We start from the raw sequence: 25001 nt of genomic DNA on the forward strand, positions 1-25001 counted from the left end.
GGAAAAAAAAATCAGTTTTAACGTTGTAGAAAAACTAACAGTTCAGAAAGAAAATGTTTGATATAAGTGGAAAAGTATAAAGTAGAAAATTTTAGAATATGATAGACACTTGTGAAAATATGTTTACTGTTTACAGTTTTTTTCATTACACACGATTTCTACAAACCCAAGCTGAGAGCTTTTATCAATTTCTGTACTATATCTATTTTTTTTAATGAATGAATTTACATATTATCTCTAAGGATGAAAACATAATTAAATGTACAGTTACCTTGGCAGTATTCTATCAGGAAGTTTGTGTGCTGGAATAGAAACGGGTAACTTTTGCATTTGTCTTGCATAATCAAAAAGCCCTGGTAAATTATGAGAATAAAGCTGAGAAGCTTTACCTGTAGAGAAAAATAAATGTGTCACAAAAGCTGATAACATAAATAGGAACAACTGTAAGGTTTTTAAAAACTAAAAGACTTACCAGATATTGACAGTAAGCAATTGTTCATCACATACAACCATGTACACCTTCGGGGAAATAGCTGATAAAAAAAAGCACAAAGTTTACAGAAGATAACAGATAATAGCAATGTAAATATTCACATATTAACCACGAAGCTGTCATACCATTAGGCCAGTTTTTAAAAAGAAATTTATTTTTCATAGAAACTCATTTTATAAGGCATTTAAAACAAGATGCTACATATACATATTTATATGGGAGAAAAATAAATTAGTGTAATTTCATTATCTAAGTTCCTACATTATATGATTAGCTCTATTCTCCTTATGGTACAGACTATGTAATCTCAAACTACACAAGGAAAAGGACATTTTCAAACAATGTCTATTCCTTTATTTTGGTTCTTGAGTTTTCAATAATTAAAACTCTCCTGTGTACTTCCCCAAAATGGTCTTATCTGGGCGTATGGACATGCCTGGCTTCTGGAGCAGAAGAGAGGAAAAAAGATCATGGTGTCGTAAAACTTAAGAGTATGGAAACTCTAGGTATGGAGGAAAAAAGGCTGAGAGAAAACGTGAAAACCTTTACGTCATAAAGGACATGCATACAGCATTCATTACTGATCATCGGCATGGTACACAAAGCTCTGGGGTGTGGCACCTGCTTGCTCACCCACCTTCACTGTTACTATTCTAGTCTCATTCTGCACTCCAGCTGAACTGACCCTTCCTAGCTCACTGCTCGTGCCATGCAGTTTCTGTTTCTCTCGTCTGTCTGTCAGCCTCCTGTGCATCATCATTTATGGCCCATCTTAAATGTCTCTTCCTCTCTCCACAGGTGGTGCTAGATGACCACCTCCGGGGGTTACACTCTGTACTCACTCCTAGTGGGACGTCTAACTGGAAGTACAATGTCTCGCAGTTACTGGTTTACAGGTCTGTTTTCTCTGTTAGACCATGAGCCACTTGAAAGTGAGCACGACTGTGAATAACCACGGTGTGGATCACACAAACTGTGGAAAATCTGAGTACGTCTCCAGCACCGAGTAAATAGGACATGCTCTAGGAAGGTTTTCTAAACAAGAGACAGCAGCAAATCACAGCACTGAAACTTATTCCTTATTTAGTGTCTATGTATAATAAATTAAAAAAAAAATTTTTTTTAAGGGAGAAACACACAATAACGTACCTGTTCCATTGATGTTTCATGAAGTTCATTGAGATTCAAGGTATAAATCCCCTCTTCGGCACCAAATATCAAGTACTGATCTGAAATGACAAAAATAATCCACTGATTCTGATGTATAAAATTATTCTACAAAAGACTTATATAATCTAACATTCAGTGTGTGTGTGTGTGTGTACATATATATGCATTAACATATGAAAAAAGAATTGCTGTCGTCTATAAAGCAGTATTTCTTATTTTAATGCAAGTAAGTAGTTAGAAACTGGAGCTCAAAGAATTGATTTATATGCAGATATCAGCCTTAAGCACTGAAAAAAACTTTTAGGAAAACAGGTTCTGAAGAACCGGATGTTAGGACTCCTCATTCATTGGAGGGTGCTGAGGACTGATAGAAAATCTGCAACTCCTTTTCTAAATTCCCTCTTGGAGAGGATCACGTGCAAATGACACACAGAATGTAAACCAGGAACAGTTGATGAAAACTCAAAATATTTTTGCAGATGGTCTGTTATAAGGATAGCATCAAAAAACCAAGATCTGACTATTGCCTCTTTAAAAAGTTGACCTGGATACCTGCTAGGGTGTTCAGTATCTTCTAGAAGACATTACAAGTCTGGTCATGGTCCTGTTCGATCACATTTTATGATCATATCAAAAAGTAGGTGAAGAACTTCTCCAGACTAAGCTGAAGCATCCTACGAACAACTTTGAACGTCCAGAGCATTCTTCAACTGTCCAGTATTTAGGGTTAGTACTGGAAGATTAAAGGCATAAACTTTGTGCTCAGACAGGACGGAACTGGGTTCAAACTGCAGCTCTACCACCAACTGACTGTGAAACAATGAGCCTCTCTGAGTGCCATTTTGTTTACCTGTGAAATGAAGGTACCCACATCTTGGCTATTTAAAAGATTTAGGAAATCTGTGTGTGTGTGTAGAGACAGTGAGCATGTGCACATGTGTATCTATGTACATCTTTATACAGATAGATGGCACAGAGTGTACGATTTCAATATATTGATATGGTGCTGCTGCTGCTGAGTCGTTTCAGTCGTGTCCGACTCTGTGCGACCCCATAGAAGGCAGCCCACCAGGCTCCGCCGTCCCTGGGATTCTCCAGGCAAGAACACTGGAGTGGGTTGCCATTTCCCTCTCCAATGCGTGAAAGTGAAGTCGCTCAGTTGTGTCCAACTCTTCGTGACCCCATGGACTGCAGCCCACCAGGCTCCTCCGTCCATGGGATTTTCCAGGCAAGAGTACTGGAGTGGGTTGCCACTGCCTTCTCATGGTGACTATACAGTAAAATTTTAATATCATGTGTCACCTCAAACACTGCTAATAACACAAAGAAACATATTTACCTTGAATGTTTTTTAATTATAATAAATTTATTTTTCAGAAAGTTATGGATAAAGTGATTAAAACTGAGTGTTATCCTAGCCTCATGAAAACACCAAGCAATCAGAAAGATAAAAACAGATAAAACATATAGTACTACCTCTTGTGTCTGGATTTATCCATGATGTTGCACAGTGAATTTTCAAGGGACATCCATTAAAAACCTTTGAAAAACAGGCACCCATCTGGAAAAACAAAAAATAACTAAATGAATCTATCAAGTCCTACTCATTTGCCTTACAGTGATATCAAGGAGGTTCCAGGCACAAGGACTGTTGGATATGATTTTACTTAAAAGTCACTTTATTCTTCCTATCTTCTCAAATAAACAAAGCAATAACAGCAATTTATTCTGCACAATAATTTTCTTATAGAAGTATTACTTACATATCCCACATTAAGACTAATACAATATTCTCTGATAAGGAAAACCATCATCTCTCTACAAAGGTGAAAATTTTCTTACTTGGTTTCATGAGCCTAAAAATAGTATTAATCACTGAATTTCATATTACAAATTGAAGAGGTACAGTTGATTTGAAACTCATATATATACTTTAATCTCAAAACAGAGAGATGCACTTTACAAAAAAAAATTGAGCAATCTGATTATTCTCCTTGGAAGAAGTCAACAAAAAGCTTTATTCTTTGATGTTAATATTTATTTATCAAGCTCATTTATAAACTTTTCAGATAATAAATATAATGAAATATTAATATCACTCATTTGAATGTTTTTTTTGATCTTCAAAGAGTAAGATGTTAATTTTGAAATGACTGTTCTGGTTAGAATAAATAACTTGGAGGGGAAAAAGGATACAGAAGCATTTGATCAGAAGAACAGCACTGTGGCTCATTTCTTTTTCCTTCTGGCCGTGCCATAGAGCTTGTGAGATCTTAGTTTCCCAACCAGGGATCAAACCTAGGCCCACGGCGGTGAACGCACCTTGTCCTACAATGGACCACCAGGGACTTCTACTGTGCATCATTTTACAGAAGAAATATTTTCTTCACAAACACAGAGACAATAAAATGAGTGATTATTGTTGACTACAGTGGACTAAAAATATTAACACAAAATAATCGAAGTATTTGATCTTAAAATTTCCTTTTTATGTATAGAAACCTAGCAACCAGTATTTTTAAGATTTTAGTTATCCAATAAGAACAACAGCCTGGCAATACCAGTGCATGGCAGAAGACCATTAAGAAATGTTCCTATGGTGTAAGGCAGAAATTGTATCAATTAACTAATCCTGATAATTGTTCTTACTTAGGTACACCAAACTCCTGTGTGACTGAGCGACTGAACTGAACTGAAACTCCTAAAAATCTAAATGACAGAATGAGGTACATAACAATCAAACCAGTCCCAACCTAAAGCTAACTTGTACAGTTGGTCCACAGTTACCAGCTCTTCCCTGTCAACTGCATACCTGATAAAGGAGTTTCATCCTGAAGCCCAACAATAAATCTCACCCCTATCGTACATAGGTATCTCCTAGACCTGGAAGCCCTTTACACTCAAAACTTCTTTTTGTAAGATGAGGTGTAATTACTCAGATTTTTATACTAATAGTAGAGTTAAAAAGTAAAAGGGCTAAAAAGTAGACTTGAGAGGTTACAAACTAGAAAAACTATGGACACCGTCAAACTAGCGTTCTATGAAGTTTCAGGCTATAGACTGAGATCGGCAAAATGTAGTTCTATCCGTATTAAAAAAAATTAAACTGAGTTAATATAATTTTAAGGGGATCCCTGGTGGCTCAGTGATAAAGAATCCACCTGCCAATGCAGGAGCCATGGGTTTGATTCCTGGGTTGGGAAAATCCCCTGGAGAAGGAAATGGTAACCCACTCCAGTATTCTTGCCTGGAGAATTCCATGGACAGAGGAGCCTGGCGGGCTACAGTCCATGGGGTTGCAAAGAGTCTGACATGACTGAGCACAATCTAATTTTAATCCTGAAAAAGACAGCATGGTATATATATATATAGAGAGAGATAAAAAGTGACAAGGACTATAATATAGGACATCTGAGGTCTAGTTTTAGTTCTGGTTAGAGCTGGGTGGCAGTTTGTGATTTTGGTGACTAGTATCTTTGGGTCTCAGTTTTGAGTGAGTGATAGTCATTCAGTCGTGTCCAACTCTGTGACCCCATGCTCCCATTGGGTCAGCTTCCAAAGGAGCTGAATGCTCCTTCCCCAGACTTGGGGACTGAAGAGAGAAAAGGAGTCAGGAGCCGTGAGTTCCTCATGTTTTTAAGCAAACAGGATTCTGGACCCAAACTGGATCCAAAGGGTCTCAGTTTTACCCATGGACAAAATAAAGTTAGGCCCAGATGCTCCTTCAATGCTCGTTTTGGTTCTAAAATTCTGTTTTTGGTAACTGTGCATTTTTCACATTCCTTCAAAAATATGTACAAAAACATTAGTAATTTTCAAATAAAGAAGCTATAAAATGTATAATATATCATCTTTTGAAAAGCTATACTTCTCAAATACAATCAATTAGTATTTAAATTAACGACTTTTAAGATTTTTTTCAATATAATGGGGGTTCTTTCAAACAGGCAAAAAAATCCAACCAAAGGCACGTACTCAAGAAATTATATGTCATTGTATTCAGTTTGAAAATTTAGCTTATTGGATATTTATACTTACGTGCACTTTAGGTGTTGGGGGCAGGCCATTACTAATAGGCTTCTAGAAAAAGAACACATGCATGATTATACTTCTTATTTGATATATCAACACTGTTATTTCAAACTCATGTGTTGTCCCAGTGAAATACATGAATACATTTCTTTGTCAAACAAAACATTATAGATAATATTGAAGATCCTTATATCCTTTCACAGTCCACTTAGTCCTAGAACCTGCCTCCTCCAAATGGTTTATTGTGTACCCTTCCAAATTTTTCTCTAGGCAATTATACTACATTACAAAATACTCAGATATTTGTGAATCCTTCCAGACCTGTTTGCCATTGGCTTTAATTGCAGCACAGTATGAATATAACAAACTTTAGCTACTTCCTGTTGTGGGATATTTAGGTTACTTTCTATTTTTTACTACAACAACAATGTGGAAATCATCATCCTCGCATATACTTTACTACACAATGTGTGAATGGTTTTTTTTAAAGAATATGCTGTGAGAAGTGAAAACACTGGTCCATGGGGTCTGTAGCTTTTTTACTGGATACTGGCTGCTAAACTGCCTTTCCAAATGTGCATTTTGTATCACTCCCATCAGCAATGTATGAGTCTTGGTTCTTCACAGTCTCACAGGCAATGTTATCAAACTGATAACAGTTTGTACAGGAGTAAAAAAAGTTTTCCCCTTTGCTTCTCATTAATTTGCATGCCTCTGATAGCTAGGAAGGTTGAGAACCTTTTTAAAGAAATGTTTACTGGCTAACTGTATTTCCTTTTCTGTGAATTCTCCCCTCTCTGCCTCGCTTTTTTTTTTTTTTAAACTGAGTTATTTATTTTTTGGAGTTCTTTATATAAATTAGACTTAAATACTTTATCTGCTATATATTACAAATGTTTTCTCCTAGTCTGTAGATTTTTAACCTCATTTACCAAGTGCTTTGTCCACTGAAGTTTTAAACTCTGATGGACTCAAATGCATGAATCATTGGTCAGAGTATAATGATAATGTAAGGAGAGCAAAAACAATCACATCACTCATCTATGACAACATCCTCAAGAGTTCCAGATATTTTGCCAAGGGGCTACATTCCTGGGGTCTATGATTTACCCCTGAAGAATAAATTATTTTCAATTTTATAATTTATTCCTGGAGAAAGAATCTCCTTGGGAGAGATTATAATTTAAACATAAGCTTTCTGATAGTCTAGTTTCTTTTAATCTTAATAATGGCATTTTAAGGAATGACATTATAAATTTTTCTCAGTTTAATATAAATCAGAATTATTTAAATGAGATAAAAAGTTTAAAGCTACTGTTAACTGATTTCATATACATGAAACAAATGAAATATTCTGTATAATACTATTTATATGAGTAACTTTTAGACATTTCTAAAATTAAGACTATGAAATTTTACTTTGGAGATATGTTTATGAGGATGTACATACTGCCATCAATTTCTGATAATTTTTTTCTTTCTGCAAATAATTTATGTACATAATTTTATATAGATGTCCCTAAATTATCATATATCATCTATTTTAGCAAAACATTTTAAATTAGGGAGCTCTAAATGTTATAACTGTTGGATTTAATATAAGTACTGACAGAATTGGCTGTAAATAATTTCAAGAAGCGGCTGTAAATAACTTCGAGAAGCTGCACAAACTGTAATCACATTGCAACATACCACGGATACTGTTTATCCTATGATACAGTCATGACATACTTATTTCAGAATTACTGAGACTGTTAGTTTAACTACTAGTTCCTTATCCTAATAAGGTAATAGAAAAAGTGAATTTAAAATATATAAATTTTAAAAAGTACTCATTTCTCAAAGGTTATTATACTGTTACAGTCACTAAGCTGAGTTTTTAAACTGCTACATTAGAAGGATTGCTAAAATTTAAGCTGATGAAATGAAAAAGGCACTACTCAGTTGGAGAGACTACATAAACCCTATGATTTCTAAAAGACATTTCACTTTTGTTAAAAATGTCCTAAGTTTCACAAATTACAATGCATAACCCCAGTCAAACGCTTTAAATGAATCATAAAAATAGTATGTCACATTCTATAGTGAAATCATAAAATAACAGATACAGTACAAAAATCTCTGGCAACGTATTTAGCGTACAAAGTTAGCTATATGCACATAAACATATTAAATGGTCTATGAATTTCTAGAAGAATAACAAAAATTAGTATACACAAAAAATTCCCCCAAAATACTGACTTATGATCTGTTGACATCTGCTGAATTGGGAATTTTAAGGATTTTTTTGTTGTTAAGCTCTATGATGATGGACATCGTAGAATGTCTTCTGATGATTAAGTGTAAATTCTTCACTAATTCTTAATCTCCTTGATAAATTCTATTGATGTTCTAGTAGTCATGTCATAGTGTCATCTAATTTTTCTAACAGGAACAGTTGCTAAGACTAATTTCATCTTTCCTAAAGTGGTATCTTATATCTACTAGAAATAACCTTAATTTTCCTTCCTTGTTTGCTATTTTCTTTGGTAAAAGTAGTAACATCACAAATTATGTAACAGAAATTTGTCCTGAGGTGGAAGGTATGGCTTTCCTTCCATAAGTTCTTGAGACCATAAAAGGAGTGTATAAGAATCACTTTCATCAATGAGAATAACATTTCTCAACAATCGCAAAAATATTAAGTGTTTACCAGTATGTTGAAGGCCACATTTTATAATATGCAATATAACCAACTGGCCTAAATAATTTGAAGAGTAGAAAGCCTTCATTCATGTTTATCACAGCAAAGTCATTTTTTTCAAGAGATAAACAACCTATTATTAACATACTAAAATATAAATATACTAATTATAAAATATATAATTGCTATTGTTTCATTAATTAAAATTGCAAAACTAACTTAATAGTCTAAAAGGAAACAAATACAAGTAGAGCTTATGAACATAAATACCTACTGGTACATCTTTTTTTTCTTTCCTTGAAAGGTTAGTGCCTCTGTATTCATTCTGTTGTTGATATAATGAACCATCTCGTTCACCATTTAGCTGGAAGGAGCTCACCCCATTTCCTTCAATAAGATATGTTTAAACATATTTTAAAAAAAAGGATTAATTTCCATGAAAGTTTTCATTCAGAAACTTATCAAGTAGGAAAAAAATATATTATCTCTGAGACAGTTTCAGCCTTCATTTGGGATTACCCAATCAGAATATTTAGTAGTGTAACAATCATATATATGTTCTAGTTTTATCTCTATTTTTTTCACATAGGCAAATTAAAATTCAGGTAGTATCTAAGTACATATATTTGTGCTAAAAAGAAAAAAGTACTGAATACATAACTACTTTCAGGAAAGGGGCAAGTTATTGTTATCCAAGGAGCATTACTACTCTTTTTTTTAATTGCTTCTTTTGCATAAACATAAGACACTTCACAGTATTAAAACAGCACCTTTGAGGATTAATTTGGAGGCAAATACCTAGCAAATACCGACAATAATTTTTCTAAAAATGATTAAACGAAATAAAACAAACGAGTTCAACAAGGCATCCTCTCCTTTTTCTCCAACTGAAGTAGCCTAGGACCAAAACACATTTTCCTTGTTTGTTCAGAGTTTAATTTCTTTTCTTGCCACACCCTACAGATGAATGACAAATTAGGCACAAACAATTCTCCAAAATAGGGAAAGCCAGACATGAAATGAGAAGTAAGGGGCAAAATATCTCAGTCTGGGTCATAGGTAATCCTATCATAAAAACACTTCAAACTATGAAGCAAGAAGCAAACTTCATCTCTCTCTAGAGCCACTGCTTCCTTCTCTTCTCCTCAAAGGAATTTCAAATCATCTCTTAAGAGAAGGAGTCCCTCTACTTTTCTCTACACATTATGAAAACCTGGCAACACTCTTATTTCACCCCCTCTTCCTCATTACCTAAAGCCACAGGCTTCTGAGGCGGTAACCTGGGAGGTGGTGGCCTCGGTGGTACTTGGGATGGCTTTGCTGGGCTCTCTGATGTGGGACACCTCTTGATTGTTCCTTGATTGTCATCCTCTGCAGAATGAGTTTCCTGTGGTATGAATATGGACTTAGGCTGAAACAAGACAGAAAAGGAGACCCATGACTAAACAAGAAATCACTCATGTTTCACTAAACATGAAAAGTATTAAGTATCTTCCCTGAAGTAAATATTATTATATATCAGAGGCTTTCAAACTGTGTTTAATAGTTGAGTTTCAAGCATATTCAACTATCTGACTCAGATAATCTTAATATATATCCTAAAAATGTACACAAAAATGTTTTCTCAAGAAAAAAGACCTTGTTCTACTCTTTCTATTAATTCCTCACAAGCCTACCCACTTAAATTTGCCAAATAAAAATATTCTGGTCTTTATGATCTCCAATTTAAATGAGTCTCTTTTTATTTTAAACATTCAGGCTAATCAAAGTTCAATTCCTTTCAAAGCTAATCTCTAAATTGTCTCTTCCAGATGACTCAAAAGTTTTTAATGTTAATGTTTAATCTTCCAGATGCACAACAGAAGATGCTGATTAAAATTTTATTAAATCAGAGAACACAAACTCAGCAATATAGGATACCTGAGAGACCTTCTGTGTAGACAATGGAAAAACCTGCAGTCAGCCAAAGGTTTGCAGAATTTATAAATTTTTATAATGTGTCCCTTTTTAGGGAGACTGAGCCGTATTTATCTCTTTGAAATTCAGATCTCTATATTTCTAATGTAAAACTAAACAAAAAAGAACAATACTACTTATGTGCGTGCATCTTGATTTTTTAAAAAGTATAAAATGAAACAAAATATAGTAGTACATTGGCTATCTAGACTGGTTGGACTCCAGTTCTCATATATAACTCCTGATTTCAAACCTAATAACAACTAATTTTATAAACAGTTCATTTTATAGTTAAAATTTGCTTTGTATATGAACTTATAAATTTAAATTACCATATCTATCAACTTATTTTACTTATATCCTATCAGTTGGGATTATTTTTATTATTTATGATTCCTTTTTTTTTTGGTCATACCACACAGCTTAGTTCCCTCACCAGGGACTGAACCTGGGCCTTTGTAACGAATGTGCCAAGTCCTAGCCATAGGATGACCAGGGAATTTTCTAACAATGCTTTGTTTTGTTTGACAAAAACATTTTGTTGCTAAAATTTTATTTTTAAATTACTGTCCTATTTTGTATTTTTTATTTAAAAGTATCTTCTGAAAATTAAATATTTGTAATCTGGTCCCATCACTTCATGGGAAATAGATGGGGAAACAGTGGAAACAGTGTCAGACTTTATTTTTTGGGGCTCCAAAATCACTGCAGATGGTGACTGCCCCCATGAAATTAAAAGACACTTACTCCTTGGAAGAAAAGTTATGACCAACCTAGACAGCATATTGAAAAGCAGAGACATTACTTTGCCAACAAAAGTCCGTCTAGTCAAGGCTATGGTTTTTCCAGTAGTCATGTATGGACGTGAGAGCTGAACTTCGAAGAAAGCTGAGCGCTAAAGAATTGATGCTTTTTAACTGTGGTCTTGGAGAAGACTCTTGACAGTCCCTTGGACTGCAAGGAGATCCAACCAGTCCATTCTGAAGGAGATCAGCTCTGGGATTTCTTTGGAAGGAATAATGCTAAAGCTGAAACTCCAGTACTTTGGCCACCTCATGCGAAGAGTTGACTCATTGGAAAAGACTCTGATGCTGGGAGGGATTGGGGGCAGGAGGAGAAGGGGACGACAGAGGATGAGATGGCTGGATGGCATCACCGACTCGATGGATGTGAGTTTGAGTGAACTCCGGGAGTTGATGATGGACAGGGAGGCCTGGCGTGCTGCGATTCATGGGGTCGCAAAGAGTCGGACACGACTGAGCGACTGAACTGACCTGAACTGAATGGTAAGTCACTATCTTTTTTACCCATTCTCAGGAAATCAGTTACTTGTAGATTACAGATTTAGAGAAGAGAAAATCTTATTAAATACATGAGTTTTCTAACCCAAGTGAAATAATCATTTTTATTTATGATTTTCTAGAACTTATGATTTAGAATTAATATCAAATAATAAATCGGAAAAAAAAGACAAAAACAATTACAATCATCTACTTATATCATGATTAGTAACTTCAAGATTTTCCTTTGTGAATCTCAAGTGAAAATAAGCTACAGAGTAAATACTAATACAATATGAAAGAGGCAGAACAGCGACATACACATACACAATTCACACTGAAAACAAATCTTACCTTTGGTGGCAAAGGAGGTGGAACTTTGGCTTTCATGGTTGAACTATAAAAACATAAACACTGAGAATCAGAACTCTTCATTTTGCAAATAAATCATTATTAAAATATGATTCATTTTTCAAAAATATAGATGATTTATATATATAGGTTTCTTTTTCTAAGATTAGTGTTTTCCAAAATATTCTGTGAAATAATTATGCTGAATGAAGTATTACTGAGGAGTAACCGAGTTTATATGCTTTCTTGTTTCCAAATAATATTTAGTAATTAATACTGGAAAAGATATCTATAATTCCAATTTACATCAATTGAAAGGTAATTAATATAAAAACAAAAGCAACAATTGGCTTAAGGAAAGACAGTGAAATGATATAAAAATATGTCACGATATAAGCCTCATTTTTACTACTATTAGGAAATATCTCTGATGAAGCTCATCCAAAGCTTCATGCTTTTTTCATCTACATGCTCTATGAAACTAATTGCAGAATTTACTTGATTGAAACTGAGATTCATTACAACTCAGGACTGAACTAAAATTAAAAGACTATTGAGCATAAATTCTCAGCTGAGGAAACTGAGGCTCGGAGAGGTTAAGTGACCCAGCCCAAGGTCGCATAGTGGTGAGGTAGGAAAGAAAATCAGTGTACCAATGGCTTCTCAGGTGTTTCTGTCACTCTACCAGGAAACTGCATTCTTCTTAAAAAAAAAAAAAACAAAAGCAAACTTCCTCTCCTCTCTCAAAAACTAACATCAATAAATACAGAAGGGAAAAATATTCTCCCCTTAAAAATACAATTGTAAAAAAAAAAAGGAAAAAAAAAATTGTACCCAAAGGATTGCTTACTTGAAACATATCAGATGAAATTTAATCAACCATATAGTAAGACTCTTTGTAGTTACAGTAATAATTCTGGTGCTAAGTCGCTTCAGTCGTGTCCAACTCTGTGCTACCCCATAGATGGCAGCCCACAGACTTCCCCGCCCCTGGGATTCTCCAGGCAAGAACACTGGAGTGGGTTGCCATTTCCTTCTCCAATGCAGGAAAGTGAAAAGTGAAAGTGAAGTTACTGAGTCGTGTCCAACTCTCAGCGACCCCACGGACTGCAGCCTGCCAGGCTCCTCCATCCACGTGATTTTCCAGGCAAGAGTACTGGAGTGGGATGTCATTGCCTTCTCTGGTAATAATTCTAGCAGCTGCTGCTGCTGCTGCTAAGTCGCTTCAGTCGTGTCCAACCCTGTGCGACCCCAGAGATGGCAGCTCACGAGGTTCCGCCATCCCTGGGATTCTCCAGGCAAGAACACTGGAGTGGGTTGCCATTTCCTTCTCCAATGCATGAAAGTGAAAAGTGAAAGTGAAGTCACTCAGGCGTGTCTGACTCTTCGCGACCCCATGGACTGCAGCCTACCAGGCTCCCCCATCCATCGGATCTTCCAGGCAAGAGTACTGGAGTGGGGTGCCATTGCCTTCTCCAGTAATAATTTTAGCAGCTACCAATTAGTAATTTATAACATTAAACTACAGGATATGTCTACTGTCTCTGTAAACATTTTTCAAAGTTATTTTTTTTAATCAACTCCTGCTATGGACTGAACTGTGTCCACTGAAAATCCGTAGGTTGAAACTCTAACCCCCAATGTGCTTGTGTTTGGACACAGGGCTTCTAGGAGGTAACTGAGGTTAAATGAGGTCATATGGGTAGGGAGCTGATCCAATAGGACTGGTGGCTTTGTCAGACGAGGAAGAGATCTCCTTCTCTGTGTGTGTGCACAGACTGAGAAAAGGCTGTGTGAGGACAAAGCAAGAAGTCCACTGTCTACAAGCCAAGAAGAGGGCTTCACTGGGAACTGAACCTGCAGGTACCTTATCTTGAACATCTCAGCCTCCAGAACTGTGACCAATCTCTGTTGCTCAAGCCACTCAGTCTATGATATTTCATTATGGCACCTGAGCTAAAACATATTTTGGTACCAAGAAGTGGGGTGCTACTGAACAAATACCTAAAAATGTGGAAATAGTTTTGGGACTGAGTAATAAGCAAAGACTGTAAGAGTTAAATATGGACGCTAGGAGTGAGAGGTCAGTGAGAAAACAGGAGAGCTGGTGAGAAAGTTCCATCTTCTCAGAGAATTCACAAACAGTCATTAACAGAATGTTGGTAGAAATGTGAACATTAAAGGCTATTCTGGTGAGGTTTCAAAACGGGAGATGCAGGAAAGGTAATCCTTCATTGTGTTGTTCTAGTGTTCTGTGGAAGGAAAATCTGCAAGGGATGAAACTGGATAAGTTAGCTGAGGAGATTTTGAAGGAAACTGCTGAAGGAGTGGCTTAGTTCTTTCTGACTGCTTACAGTGAAATGAGAGAAGAGAGATGAACTGAAGAAGGAATTACTAAGCAAAAAGGAGCCCAAATCTGAAAAATTCTCAGCCTATCTGTATTAGCTCAGAAGTGGATGGCATCAGAAAGCATGTACCAGAGAGAATAACTACATTTATGCCTGAACTATCACTCAGAGAAGAATTCATGGGACTGTACCAGAACAAACACTGGCAGCTTGAATGGAAGATGGACAGACAAAATGAAGGGAGGCTGTGGACAGGATGACAGGGCTTTCCAAACATGTATGCTTCTTCAAAAAAGGGAAAAAATAAATCCTGAAGGTGATCTAGGGATCATGAGATCTAAATCAGATTGATTTAGATGATATTCAGATGAGTCTTTGGACTTTAGAGTTGATGCTGGAAGGAGTTAATAAGACTTTTTGGACTGAACTGTGTCTCCTCAGAATTTATATGTTAAAGTCCTAACTCCAATATGACTGATTATATTTGGAGACAGTGCTTTTGGGAGATGATTAAGCTCATTTGGCTGAGGTCATAAGAATGAGGCCCTAATCCAACAGGATTGGTGGCCTTATAAAAAGAGGAAGAAAGATTTCTCTGTCTGCACGCACACACTGAGGGAAATCTAAGGATATACTGAGATGGCAGCCGTCTGCAAGCCTAGAGGAGGGCTCTCACCAGGAAGTAAACTGACCAGCAGCCCAGCCTCCAAAACCATGAGAAAGAAATCCCAGTCTATGGTATTTTGTTAAGGATGCCTGAACTAATACAACTAGAACAGAGAAAAGGAAAGAAACTCTGGTATAACCCATGATACTATATTATGAAAGATAGTAAAATTACTTCAATATTAATTCGTCAGATTTAGTCAATCAGGTTAAACGACACTTTCTTTTACTAAAAATGGAAACAGAACTCACTTTTTAGATTCATCTTCATCTCCTTCATCATCTTCTAATTGCGCCACATGCCCTCTAGGGATAAACAAGGGCAATTCCACTGTTATTAAATGGGCTTCACCAAGAAGCTGAAGAAGAAACTTTAGAAAATGCAAGGAGAGCTAACACAGGACAGAATTTTATTTCTGTATCTTTATAGGATTCAGAATATTAAAACAACAACAAAACACTCTTGGGCTATAGGATAGAGAAGGGGGCAAATGGACTTGACTCATCTGTAACATAAAATATTTTAAACTTAATTAAAAATTAAAGTTACCGCTGATGTAATTCTTCTTCAACAGACTTCAGAAGACTCCTTAGGAGAAAAGTAAAAATTAAAAATAATGTGAATAAAGCAAAGAAATACCAAGTACAACTTTTTTAATCGTATTAACCTTATATATAAAATTTTCAAATAAATACTTTTATTACTCACTAAAAACTTGCTACAACGATCATCTCTATACCATAAAGGATCATTTGATGAGGTATCTCTATTTTCTGCTGCTCATGTCTTTATACATGTATTTTAAATGAACAAAATAAATTCTAGCGTTTACTGAAAGAATATCAATTCAAACAAAGGACAACCCACCATGAAATGTCACAATAGAACTGACAAAACAATAATTGCAGGGTCACACTCAAGGGTTTCCAGGATTTACATTTTTACCTGGACTATTTTACCTGACACCTGAAATTATATTTTCTTTTTCTTAAGAAAGGTGACACACTTTAAAAAACATCATGCTCTCAGGCAATCCTACGAAATGAAACTCAGCATGTTGGATCTCTGCAAAAGCATGCATGCATGTGATGTGAATACATGAATGTAGTAGCACTTTGCTTCCACAGAAGACACTCACTTACCTGAAGGATCTGTTCTCCAGTGGTGTACTGGCAAACACATTTACACTTTTGGGAGACTAAGCCTGTATCAGACCAGGTGTGAGGATTTTATCATTAGGAGCAATTTACAAAACTTTGGTATTCGGGAATGTAAGAGAGAATTCACAGCATTCCTGAAGGTCCCTTACTTCTTTTCCCTGCCCATTCATGCAGCATACCTCCTGTATTATATTCTTTAAGCATAAAAACCTCAAGAGCCTTCTTAAAGCTAATGAGATAGAAATATGGTTACTGATAGATTACTGTGGTAAAAGTGATTCAGCAGAAAATTTACTCTCCTCAAAAGTTGTAAGGTAGTACCTTCTAATCATTTCCCTTTCTTATTATATCAAGTTGAAAAAACTACCCTCAGGATTATCAAAGCATAAAACCAGAGAAAATGAAAAGCATGGTTAGCTAATATAAACAATTAACAGAATGATTTTAGCCATCAACTGTTTTAATTAGGATAGTTAAATAACAATTTAAGTCTTTCAAAATGACAAAATTTTAAGTCTGGAGTTGTAAATGACATAGGAAAACCATAAACTAACTGCAAACCCTATTTTGCATGTAATTCACAAAGCTCTTCAAGGGCTAGGTCTAAGAGACAGAGCTTCTACCTAGAGGCAGTATAGCAAAATGATTTCAAGCTGTGAAGCAGCCTCTGCCACTGTCAGTGATGTGGCCTTCAATCAGTTCCTATGATATCCCTAAGCTTCAGTTTCCATATTTGTAAAGTGGGAATTACAATAGTATCTAGATCAAAATGTCTATCTGAAAATACAATGAATTAATATAGGTAAAATGCTTTGAATAGTAATTTAGAGTACAGTAAGTATTCAGTTAGTGGGGTTTTAAAAATTATTATTATCAACCAGATTCAGTTCAGTTCAGTTGCACAGTAGTGTCCTACTCTTTGCTATCCCATGAACCACAGCACGCCAGGCCCCCCGTCCATCACCATCTCCCGGACTCCACCCAAACCCATGTCCATTGAGTCGGTGATACTACCCAACCCTCTCATCCTCTGTCGTCCCCTTCTGCTCCTGCCCTCAATCTTTCCCAGCATCAGGGTCTTTTCAGATGAGTCAGCTCTTCACATCAGGTGGCCAAAGTATTGGAGTTTCAGCTTCAACATCAGTCCTTCCGATTAACACCCAGGACTGATCTCCTTTAGGATGGACTGGTTGGATTTCCTTGCAGTCCAAGGGACTCTCAACAGTCTTCTCCAACACCACAGTTCAAAAACATCAATTCTTAGGCACTCAGCTTTCTTTATAGTTCAACTCTCACATCCATACATGACCACTGGAAAAACAATAGCCTTGACTAGATGGACCTTTGTTGGCAAAGTAACGTCTCTGCTTTTTAATATGCTGTCTAGGTTGGTCATAACTTTCCTTCCAAGGAGTAAGTGTCTTTGAATTTCATGGCTGCAATCACCATCTGCAGTGATTTTGGAGCCCCCAAAATAAAGTCTGACACTGTTTCCACTATTTCCCCATCCATTTCCCATGAAGTGATGGGACCGGATGCCACGATCTTCGTTTTCTGAATGTTGAGCTTTAAACCAATTTTTTCACTCTCCTCTTTCACTTTCCTCAAGAGGCTCTTTAATTCTTCTTCACTTTCTGCCATAAGGGTGGTGTCATCTGCATAACTGAGGTTACTGATATTTCTCCTAGCAATCTTGATTCCAGCTTCTGCTTCCTCCAGCCCAGTGTTTTTCACGATGTACTCTGCATATAAGTTAAATAAGCAGGGTGACAATATACAGCCTTGACGTACTCCTTTTCCTATTTAGAACCAGTCTGTTGTTCCATGTCCAGTTCTAACTGTTGCTTCTTGACCTGCATACAGGTTTCTCAAGAGGCAGGTCAGGTGGTCTGGTATGGCCATCTCTTAATTAACACTGCTCTAAATTATCAATTCTCAAAGTGTGGTCTGGGAACCCTGGAGGTCCTTTAGGCTCCTGTAAGAGGTCTGCAAGGTAAAAACTTTTCATAATCTAAAGCACTTAAAAAACAAACAAACTCATTCACTCTTTTTCTTTCTTTTTCACTTTTATTCTGTCATTGAGAATGAAACTCAAGAGAGTTTTCTGGAGACTATGAGATGTGAAGGGCTTCCCTGGTGGCTCAGATGGTAAAGAAACTGCTTGCAATGTGGGAGACCTGGGTTCGATCCCTGGGTCAGGAAGATCCCCTGGAGAAGGGCATGGCTACCCACTCCAGTATTCTTGCCTGGAGAATTCCATGGACAGAGGAGCCTGGCAGACTACAGTCCATGGGGTCCCAAAGAGCAGGACACGACTGAACGACTAACACTTTCTCTTTTCATGTTTTCATGAGATATATATCATAATAGATTAGTAACAGACATGAGAATCCAGCTATGTTCTATCAAGCCAGATATTAAGGATTTCTGCAAAAAACATAAAACAAAGCCACCTTTTTTTCCTAATATTATTCTGCTTCAAAAAACCCAGCTATTCTTCATAAAACAATGCTGTTTGTGGGCCTCAACCAAATGTTTGCTGTATGATACTGCCATATATAACCTGCTTCTAAGTCTCATGAGAACAATCAATTGGTGTTACAAAGAAGGTACCATTAAGAGTTGGCATTTCACTTTGTTCTTAAAGATGAGGAATTTTTTAATACACACAAAAAACTTTTTAAATGATAACATGTAATGAGTATATTACTATTCGAAATAAAAAAATATTTTGAAGCTTTCAGTACTACAAATATTTATATTTGTAACCCATATAGGCAAAAGCTGATTGAAGTCATTAGTAAGTTTTTAAGACTGTAAAGGGATCCGGAGACTAAAATTTCAGAAGCACTGTTGTATTTTTATCAAATGAAACATAATTTCTTCTAAACTCTACAGTAGGGTTTCATATCATCTTGTGGGGGTAGTCACTAAGTTGTGTCTGACTCTTGCAACCCCATGGACTGTAGCCTGCCAGGTTCCTCTGTCCGTGGGATTCTCCCGGCAAGATTACTGGAGGGGGTTGCCATTTCCTTCTCCAGGGGATCTTCCCAACCCAGGGATCGAACCCGGGTATCCTGCACTGCAGGCAGGGTTTTTACCAACTGAGCTATAAGGGAAGCCATCTTAGAAGATCTTAGAGGATATGAAAAAAACTTTCTTAAGCATGTGACAATATTTTCTGAGCCATTTCTTTTCCAGTAGAGAATATTAGCATTTGAAAATAATTAAAAGGAGAATTTAAAATGTATTTTTATTTTCAGTTTACCATATTTAATTGGACTCATATGGCATTTCACTTTTTAAAACGTTATCTTCCTGGGATTAAAGGTTCTGCAAAAATAAGAGAACATGAAAAAGCAGATATTCTATGACTAGGGGCTCATATATATTTTATTCATTTACTTGTAAATCTCCTATGATGAGTTAAGAGCTTTTGTTAATAAAGTTATAGAATTCATGAAGTTTTAATGAAAAGGAGAAAACATGGTTTGCTTTTCAGCCTTTATAGAAAAGAAAATGAAATACGGCTACATTTTCATAAAGGTTAATTTATACTAAATATTGCATATTGAATGCATTGTAGAAAAATATGATATTGATTTAATCACAAGACTGGATGCAACATAATAAATAATGTCACTATTCACTAGCCTACTTAAATTCCTTTTATGGAATTTTGAGACAGTAATGAATAAAACAAATCAAAAAAGATGCCCTCACATACTGAATTAAATAAAGTCAACCTAAAATGACTAAAAAATGTGGATGAAGAGTTTAAAAATGGTACAATCTGTAAACAGATCATATATTTAATTGATAAACTGAAGAAACAGACAGAGAAATAAAAAACCACCACCGAAGTGTTTAGCATATCTGAATTAGCTGCTTGTTACTATAATCTTTCAAAACTGCCTAACTGGCTCAAAATTGTCTGTAAGTATTGCCCTGATTATGTTAAAAAACACAGCAAAAAACCTCATTTCTTTAAAACCAAAAGGCAATTTTATTCTTTCACTCATACTCATTTACTCTTACAACATTTACTAAGTAAATACCATAAATAAGGGCAATTGATGTGTTTTTACTAAAAAGGTACTAAATGTTTTGCAATGATTATTCCATTTCATCCTTAACATACTATGAGGCAGGTACTATTATAATCCCCATTCATTAGAGAAAACTGAAGTAAATTTCTCAAAGTTACGGGAGAAATATCAATAACCTCAGATATGCAGATGACACCACCCTTATGGCAGAAAGTGAAGAGGAACTAAAAAGCCTCTTGAGGAAAGTGAAAGAGGAGAGTGAAAAAGTTGGCTTAAAGCTCAACATTCAGAAAACGAAGATCATGGCATCTGGTCCCATCACTTCATGGGAAATGGATGGGGAAACAGTGGAAACAGTGTCAGACTTTATTTTTTGGGGCTCCAAAATCACTGCAGATGGTGACTGCAGCCATGAAATTAAAAGATGCTTATTCCTTGGAAGAAAAGTTATGACCGAACTAGATAGCATATTGAAAAGCAGAGACATTACTTTGCCAACAAAGGTCCGTCTAATCAAGGCTATGGTTTTTCCAGTAGTCATGTATGAATGTGAGAGTTGGACTGTGAAGAAAGCTGAGCACCGAAGAATTGATGCTTTTGAACTGTGGTGTTGGAGAAGACTCTTGAGAGTCCCTTGGACTGCAAGGAGCTCCAACCAGTCCATTCTGAAGGAGATCAGCCCTGGGATTTCTTTGGAAGGAATGATGCTAAAGCTGAAGCTCCAGTACTTTGGCCACCTCATGCGAAGAGTTGACTCATTGGAAAAGACTCTGATGCTGGGAGGGACTGGGGGCAGGAGGAGAAGGGGACGACAGAGGATGAGATGGCTAGATGGCATCACTGACTCGATGGACATGAGTCTGAGTGAACTCCGGGAGTTGGAGATGGACAGGGAGGCCTGGCGTGCTGTGATTCATGGGGTCGTGAAGAGTCGGACATGACTGAGCGACTGAACTGAACTGACACAGTTACAGCAAGAGACAGTTCTTACTCTGATCTGGCATTTATTACTGCTACACTCCAAGGTGGTGCTAGTGGTAAAAGAACCCACCTGCCAATGCAGGAGGCGTAAGAGATGTGGGTTCGATCCCTGGGTCGGGAAGATCCCTTGGAGGGGTATGACAACCCACTCCAGTATTTTGCCAGGAGACTCCCAAGGATAGAGGAGCCTGGCAGGCTGCAGTCCATGGGGTCTCACAGAATTGGACACGACTAAAGTGAGTTAGCACACACATGTGCAGTGCTATACTTAATTACTCCAGGTATTTCCTTTCACTGTTATTTAAGTCTTTAGAAGAGAATTTATTTTTAGAACTTTGGCTCTAAAAGAAATCAGAAATAATTTTTCTTTCAAAAATAATATCTTGTTGGTTTTTAATAAAAAAGTTGACCCCAGTAATAACAGAATTCAAAGGAAAACAACTAAGTCATAATACATATATTCTATTTTAAAAACAACAACGACAATGAAACTCTCTTAGACAGTGGTCTGGAATAGGTAGAAACCCATAAATGGAAATCTGTCTGCCTGATCACCTATGGAGAAAGCAGAAAATCCTGTGAGTTTTAAAACACTGCCTCGTCACAAGAATAAAGCAGACATATCGGTACAGTAAGAGAAGTGCTACATCCATGCTCATGTCACATGTATGTATATTCCTGTACATGAAACACAGCCAAAGTGCAAACTTTTGGCCAACCTACCTTGCCAGTGATTCGTTATATAGAATACAGTTCCTTAAGCAGGGATCCAATTAATCAAAAAATGAAGGTTGGGCAAATTATTAACATTTTACCTAGCCAAAGTAAACTATATAATATGAAAATGTTTAACAATCAAAAAAAAAAAAACCCACATAATCAGACAAATGAGAACCAAGGAATCTGGAAAAGCACTTAGTGACAGGCTATTTTGGGGGTACTTTGGCAAGTATATAATATAAAAATATATTTAAAATAAACTTAAAAAAGTAAATAAAATATTTTTCTAAATTATCCAATCTCATAAAAATACATCAAAATTTGTTAACAAGATTCTTAAAACTAGGGACCTGAAATTAATACAAAAATAACAGAGAAACACATCAGAATGGGTTATTTGCTAACCCATTATGAGACAGACTTTCCCTTGTTGCCCATCAATAAATCAGGACAAACAATAAATAACACATTGCTACTATTCTGACAAAACTTCATTTTCCTAGCAGGGAAATTTTAGACTTATTTTAAATTTTAAGAAACAGAAGGTTTAAAAAAAAAAACAAAACCTTGAGCTAAATCATAACTAATCCATTTCTCTAGCTTGTCAAAGCCTTCTCTGAGTTAAAAAAAGAATATTTAAATATTGAGTTTATAAAAAAAAAGACAAGATTTTGCATTACTATCTCTAAATCTGAGAACCTAAGTTGCTTGTCTTTTAGTCACCTGCTTAACTTAAAATATGTCTCAACCCTCTAATTTCACTGAAAATGTATTTTGAAATTTTAAGTAGTTCTGATTATTGAAATAATAGCCACATAGCTGGGAGATTTTTTCAGTTTAAATATTTCCCTATAAATTAGCTTTTATAGTGATAATTCATCCATGAACTCAGGAAATGGACTCTGAGAAACAGCAGGCCCTGGCCAGGTAACATGCTAATTCAGGCCTATGAACATCTTAGACTGTCACCCTGTAAGCTAGGTGCCTTTTCACTGCGGGGCTGCACCAGCTACACAGGGCCTGGTATACAGCTGACCTTGAATTAACTGTTGGATTTACTTCTTGCATAAAATATATGATAACTTCAAAAACTTGAGACTCATTTTAACTATTTACTTTTTTTAAAGTTAAGACAAAGATTTCTAAACCGTGTGACTATTTCCATCTGTTTTCACAGGCCAACGCATCCGGAAGATGCACCGGAACAAGTTTTGTAAGGAATACACATGTCAACTCTTCAAATAAAGGAAATACATTGCTGAAACATATATTCCTCTTCAGTTGGAATGTACTTAGCTGTCCCTAACAGGTAAGGTCTACAAAGTAGCTTGACATAAAAAATTTAATGTGCTTGTCCCCATTATGACAATTATTGAGTAGATGATTGGCAAGGAAGTAATAAAAAAAAAGTTTTAAACATGTTATAAAATATAATCTATCAGACTAGTATAATTTACTACTGTAAATATTTAAAATAAAATTTATAACATATTTAAAGGTAACTTAATTATTCTTAAATTTAAATATAATTTTTAAAGGATTTTACTTACTTGTTTGCACCTAAAAAGTAACTACTTTGGTGTCCTTGTCCATATTCTAGTTGTAGATCCTAATGGTACAAAATAAAATATTTAGCAAAACGGTTGTATATCACAAATCATGATACTATAATAAATATTATTTAAAAAGAGAAACCTCAGACTTCAAATAAATCTGTATTGCTATATGTTCTTAAAAAGGAGGCAAGGTAGGACTTCCAACAATAAAAGATTTCGGAAGTTTGTAGTCTTGCTTTATACATTTTATGATTAAAGTTACCAAAAATATTCTGGCAACTAGTTTGAATAATATATACAAGTTTCATTTACGGTCACTGCTACTATAATTAACATTTGTGAAAACAAGTTTTTGGAAAAAAAAAAGCTGAAATAAGGTATTTATGCTCAAGCTATAATGAAGCAAAAACGATTACAAAAGAGAACAAGCAACAAAAATCTTGATTTGACTTTGTAAATAAGATTTGGATTCATTATGTATACACACACATTCATATATTTCTACTACTGCCTCAACAGGTAATAATTTTTTAAAGATTAAAAAATAAGGTGCTTTTTCAAAGTAAATTATACATGTGAACTTGCACAAGATTATAAACTGCCCTTAAGGACTTTTAATACTTTTGCGAGTTACATAGCAAAACTTCATGTGATTATTATTAAGGAAGTTCAACTATTTAAACATTTCCACTGAACGCTGCAAGTTGTAGAGTTAAGAGCTGAAATATGAAGGAACCAATAATAAGCGTGCTCGACTCAGATGCCTTCTGGAGGAAAAAGTGCCTCCCAACAACTATGGAAAGTACAAAGTTTCATTTTCTCCCATGGTATTTCAAGCACTGTTTTAATGATTAAGGGGGGAATATTTCATATTTTAAATGAATGTTATTTTCATCAGAATACATTAGTGTACTCAAAGTGCTTTCTAATTTTACAAGATATTGCCAGAGCACAATGAGGACTTAATGCAAAAATTACTTTCTTGGAGCAGCCTTCCAAGACTGTCCAGCAAGATAGGTGGGACCTTCTTCATGACTGCACAGTATTTAACACATATGTCTCCTTCAGCATTTACACTGCCTTTCATTAATTTATTTATAAATATAAAAATAATAGCCAGGCTGTAAAACTCCTCAAACATAGGAAAACTGTTAAATCCATCTTTTTTCCCTATAGCCTAGGGTCTAACATAGTACCTGGCACACAGTAATTAGGCCCTAAAGAAATGCTTTTTCAAATGCCATTTGTTTATTTTCCTGTTAATAACTAATATTCAGCCTTGTTAGGATATACATAGATCACATAAATATTAAGCTGAGAAATATGAGACTTCTAAGCAATACATCACATATAAGTGAAAAGCATTTTAACATTTAAATACTCTAAGACCTGTCCAAAAAAAAATCTGATGAAAATAAAAGTCAAAAGCCTGGTTTAGACAAACTCAAATTTTGTCTTCTTCAATAATTGTGTTCTTCCATGCATAATATATGTACTTACCACCGACAGAAAAGATAATATATCATAAACAAAAAAGATTAGTGAACTGTCACAC

At 35.7% G+C, this 25001-nt stretch overlaps 1 protein-coding gene across 1 annotated transcript in view; it reads right to left on the reverse strand.

Moving 5' to 3' along the window:
• Positions 1-25001, reverse strand: part of MAP4K3 (mitogen-activated protein kinase kinase kinase kinase 3) — a 187945-nt gene that overhangs the window by 21825 nt on the left and 141119 nt on the right. The window contains exons 17-27 of the mRNA XM_052649831.1: positions 23441-23499; positions 15530-15568; positions 15232-15285; positions 11969-12011; positions 9630-9789; positions 8653-8765; positions 5702-5743; positions 3140-3224; positions 1643-1722; positions 473-533; positions 272-389 (exon numbers count right to left, since the gene is read on the reverse strand). Of these exons, the coding sequence (XP_052505791.1) occupies positions 272-389; positions 473-533; positions 1643-1722; positions 3140-3224; positions 5702-5743; positions 8653-8765; positions 9630-9789; positions 11969-12011; positions 15232-15285; positions 15530-15568; positions 23441-23499 (854 nt within the window). The remainder of the gene's footprint in view (positions 1-271; positions 390-472; positions 534-1642; positions 1723-3139; positions 3225-5701; positions 5744-8652; positions 8766-9629; positions 9790-11968; positions 12012-15231; positions 15286-15529; positions 15569-23440; positions 23500-25001) is intronic.

The sequence above is a fragment of the Budorcas taxicolor genome, chromosome 11, assembly GCF_023091745.1.
Source record: "Budorcas taxicolor isolate Tak-1 chromosome 11, Takin1.1, whole genome shotgun sequence".
Taxonomy (NCBI): Eukaryota; Metazoa; Chordata; class Mammalia; order Artiodactyla; family Bovidae; genus Budorcas; species Budorcas taxicolor.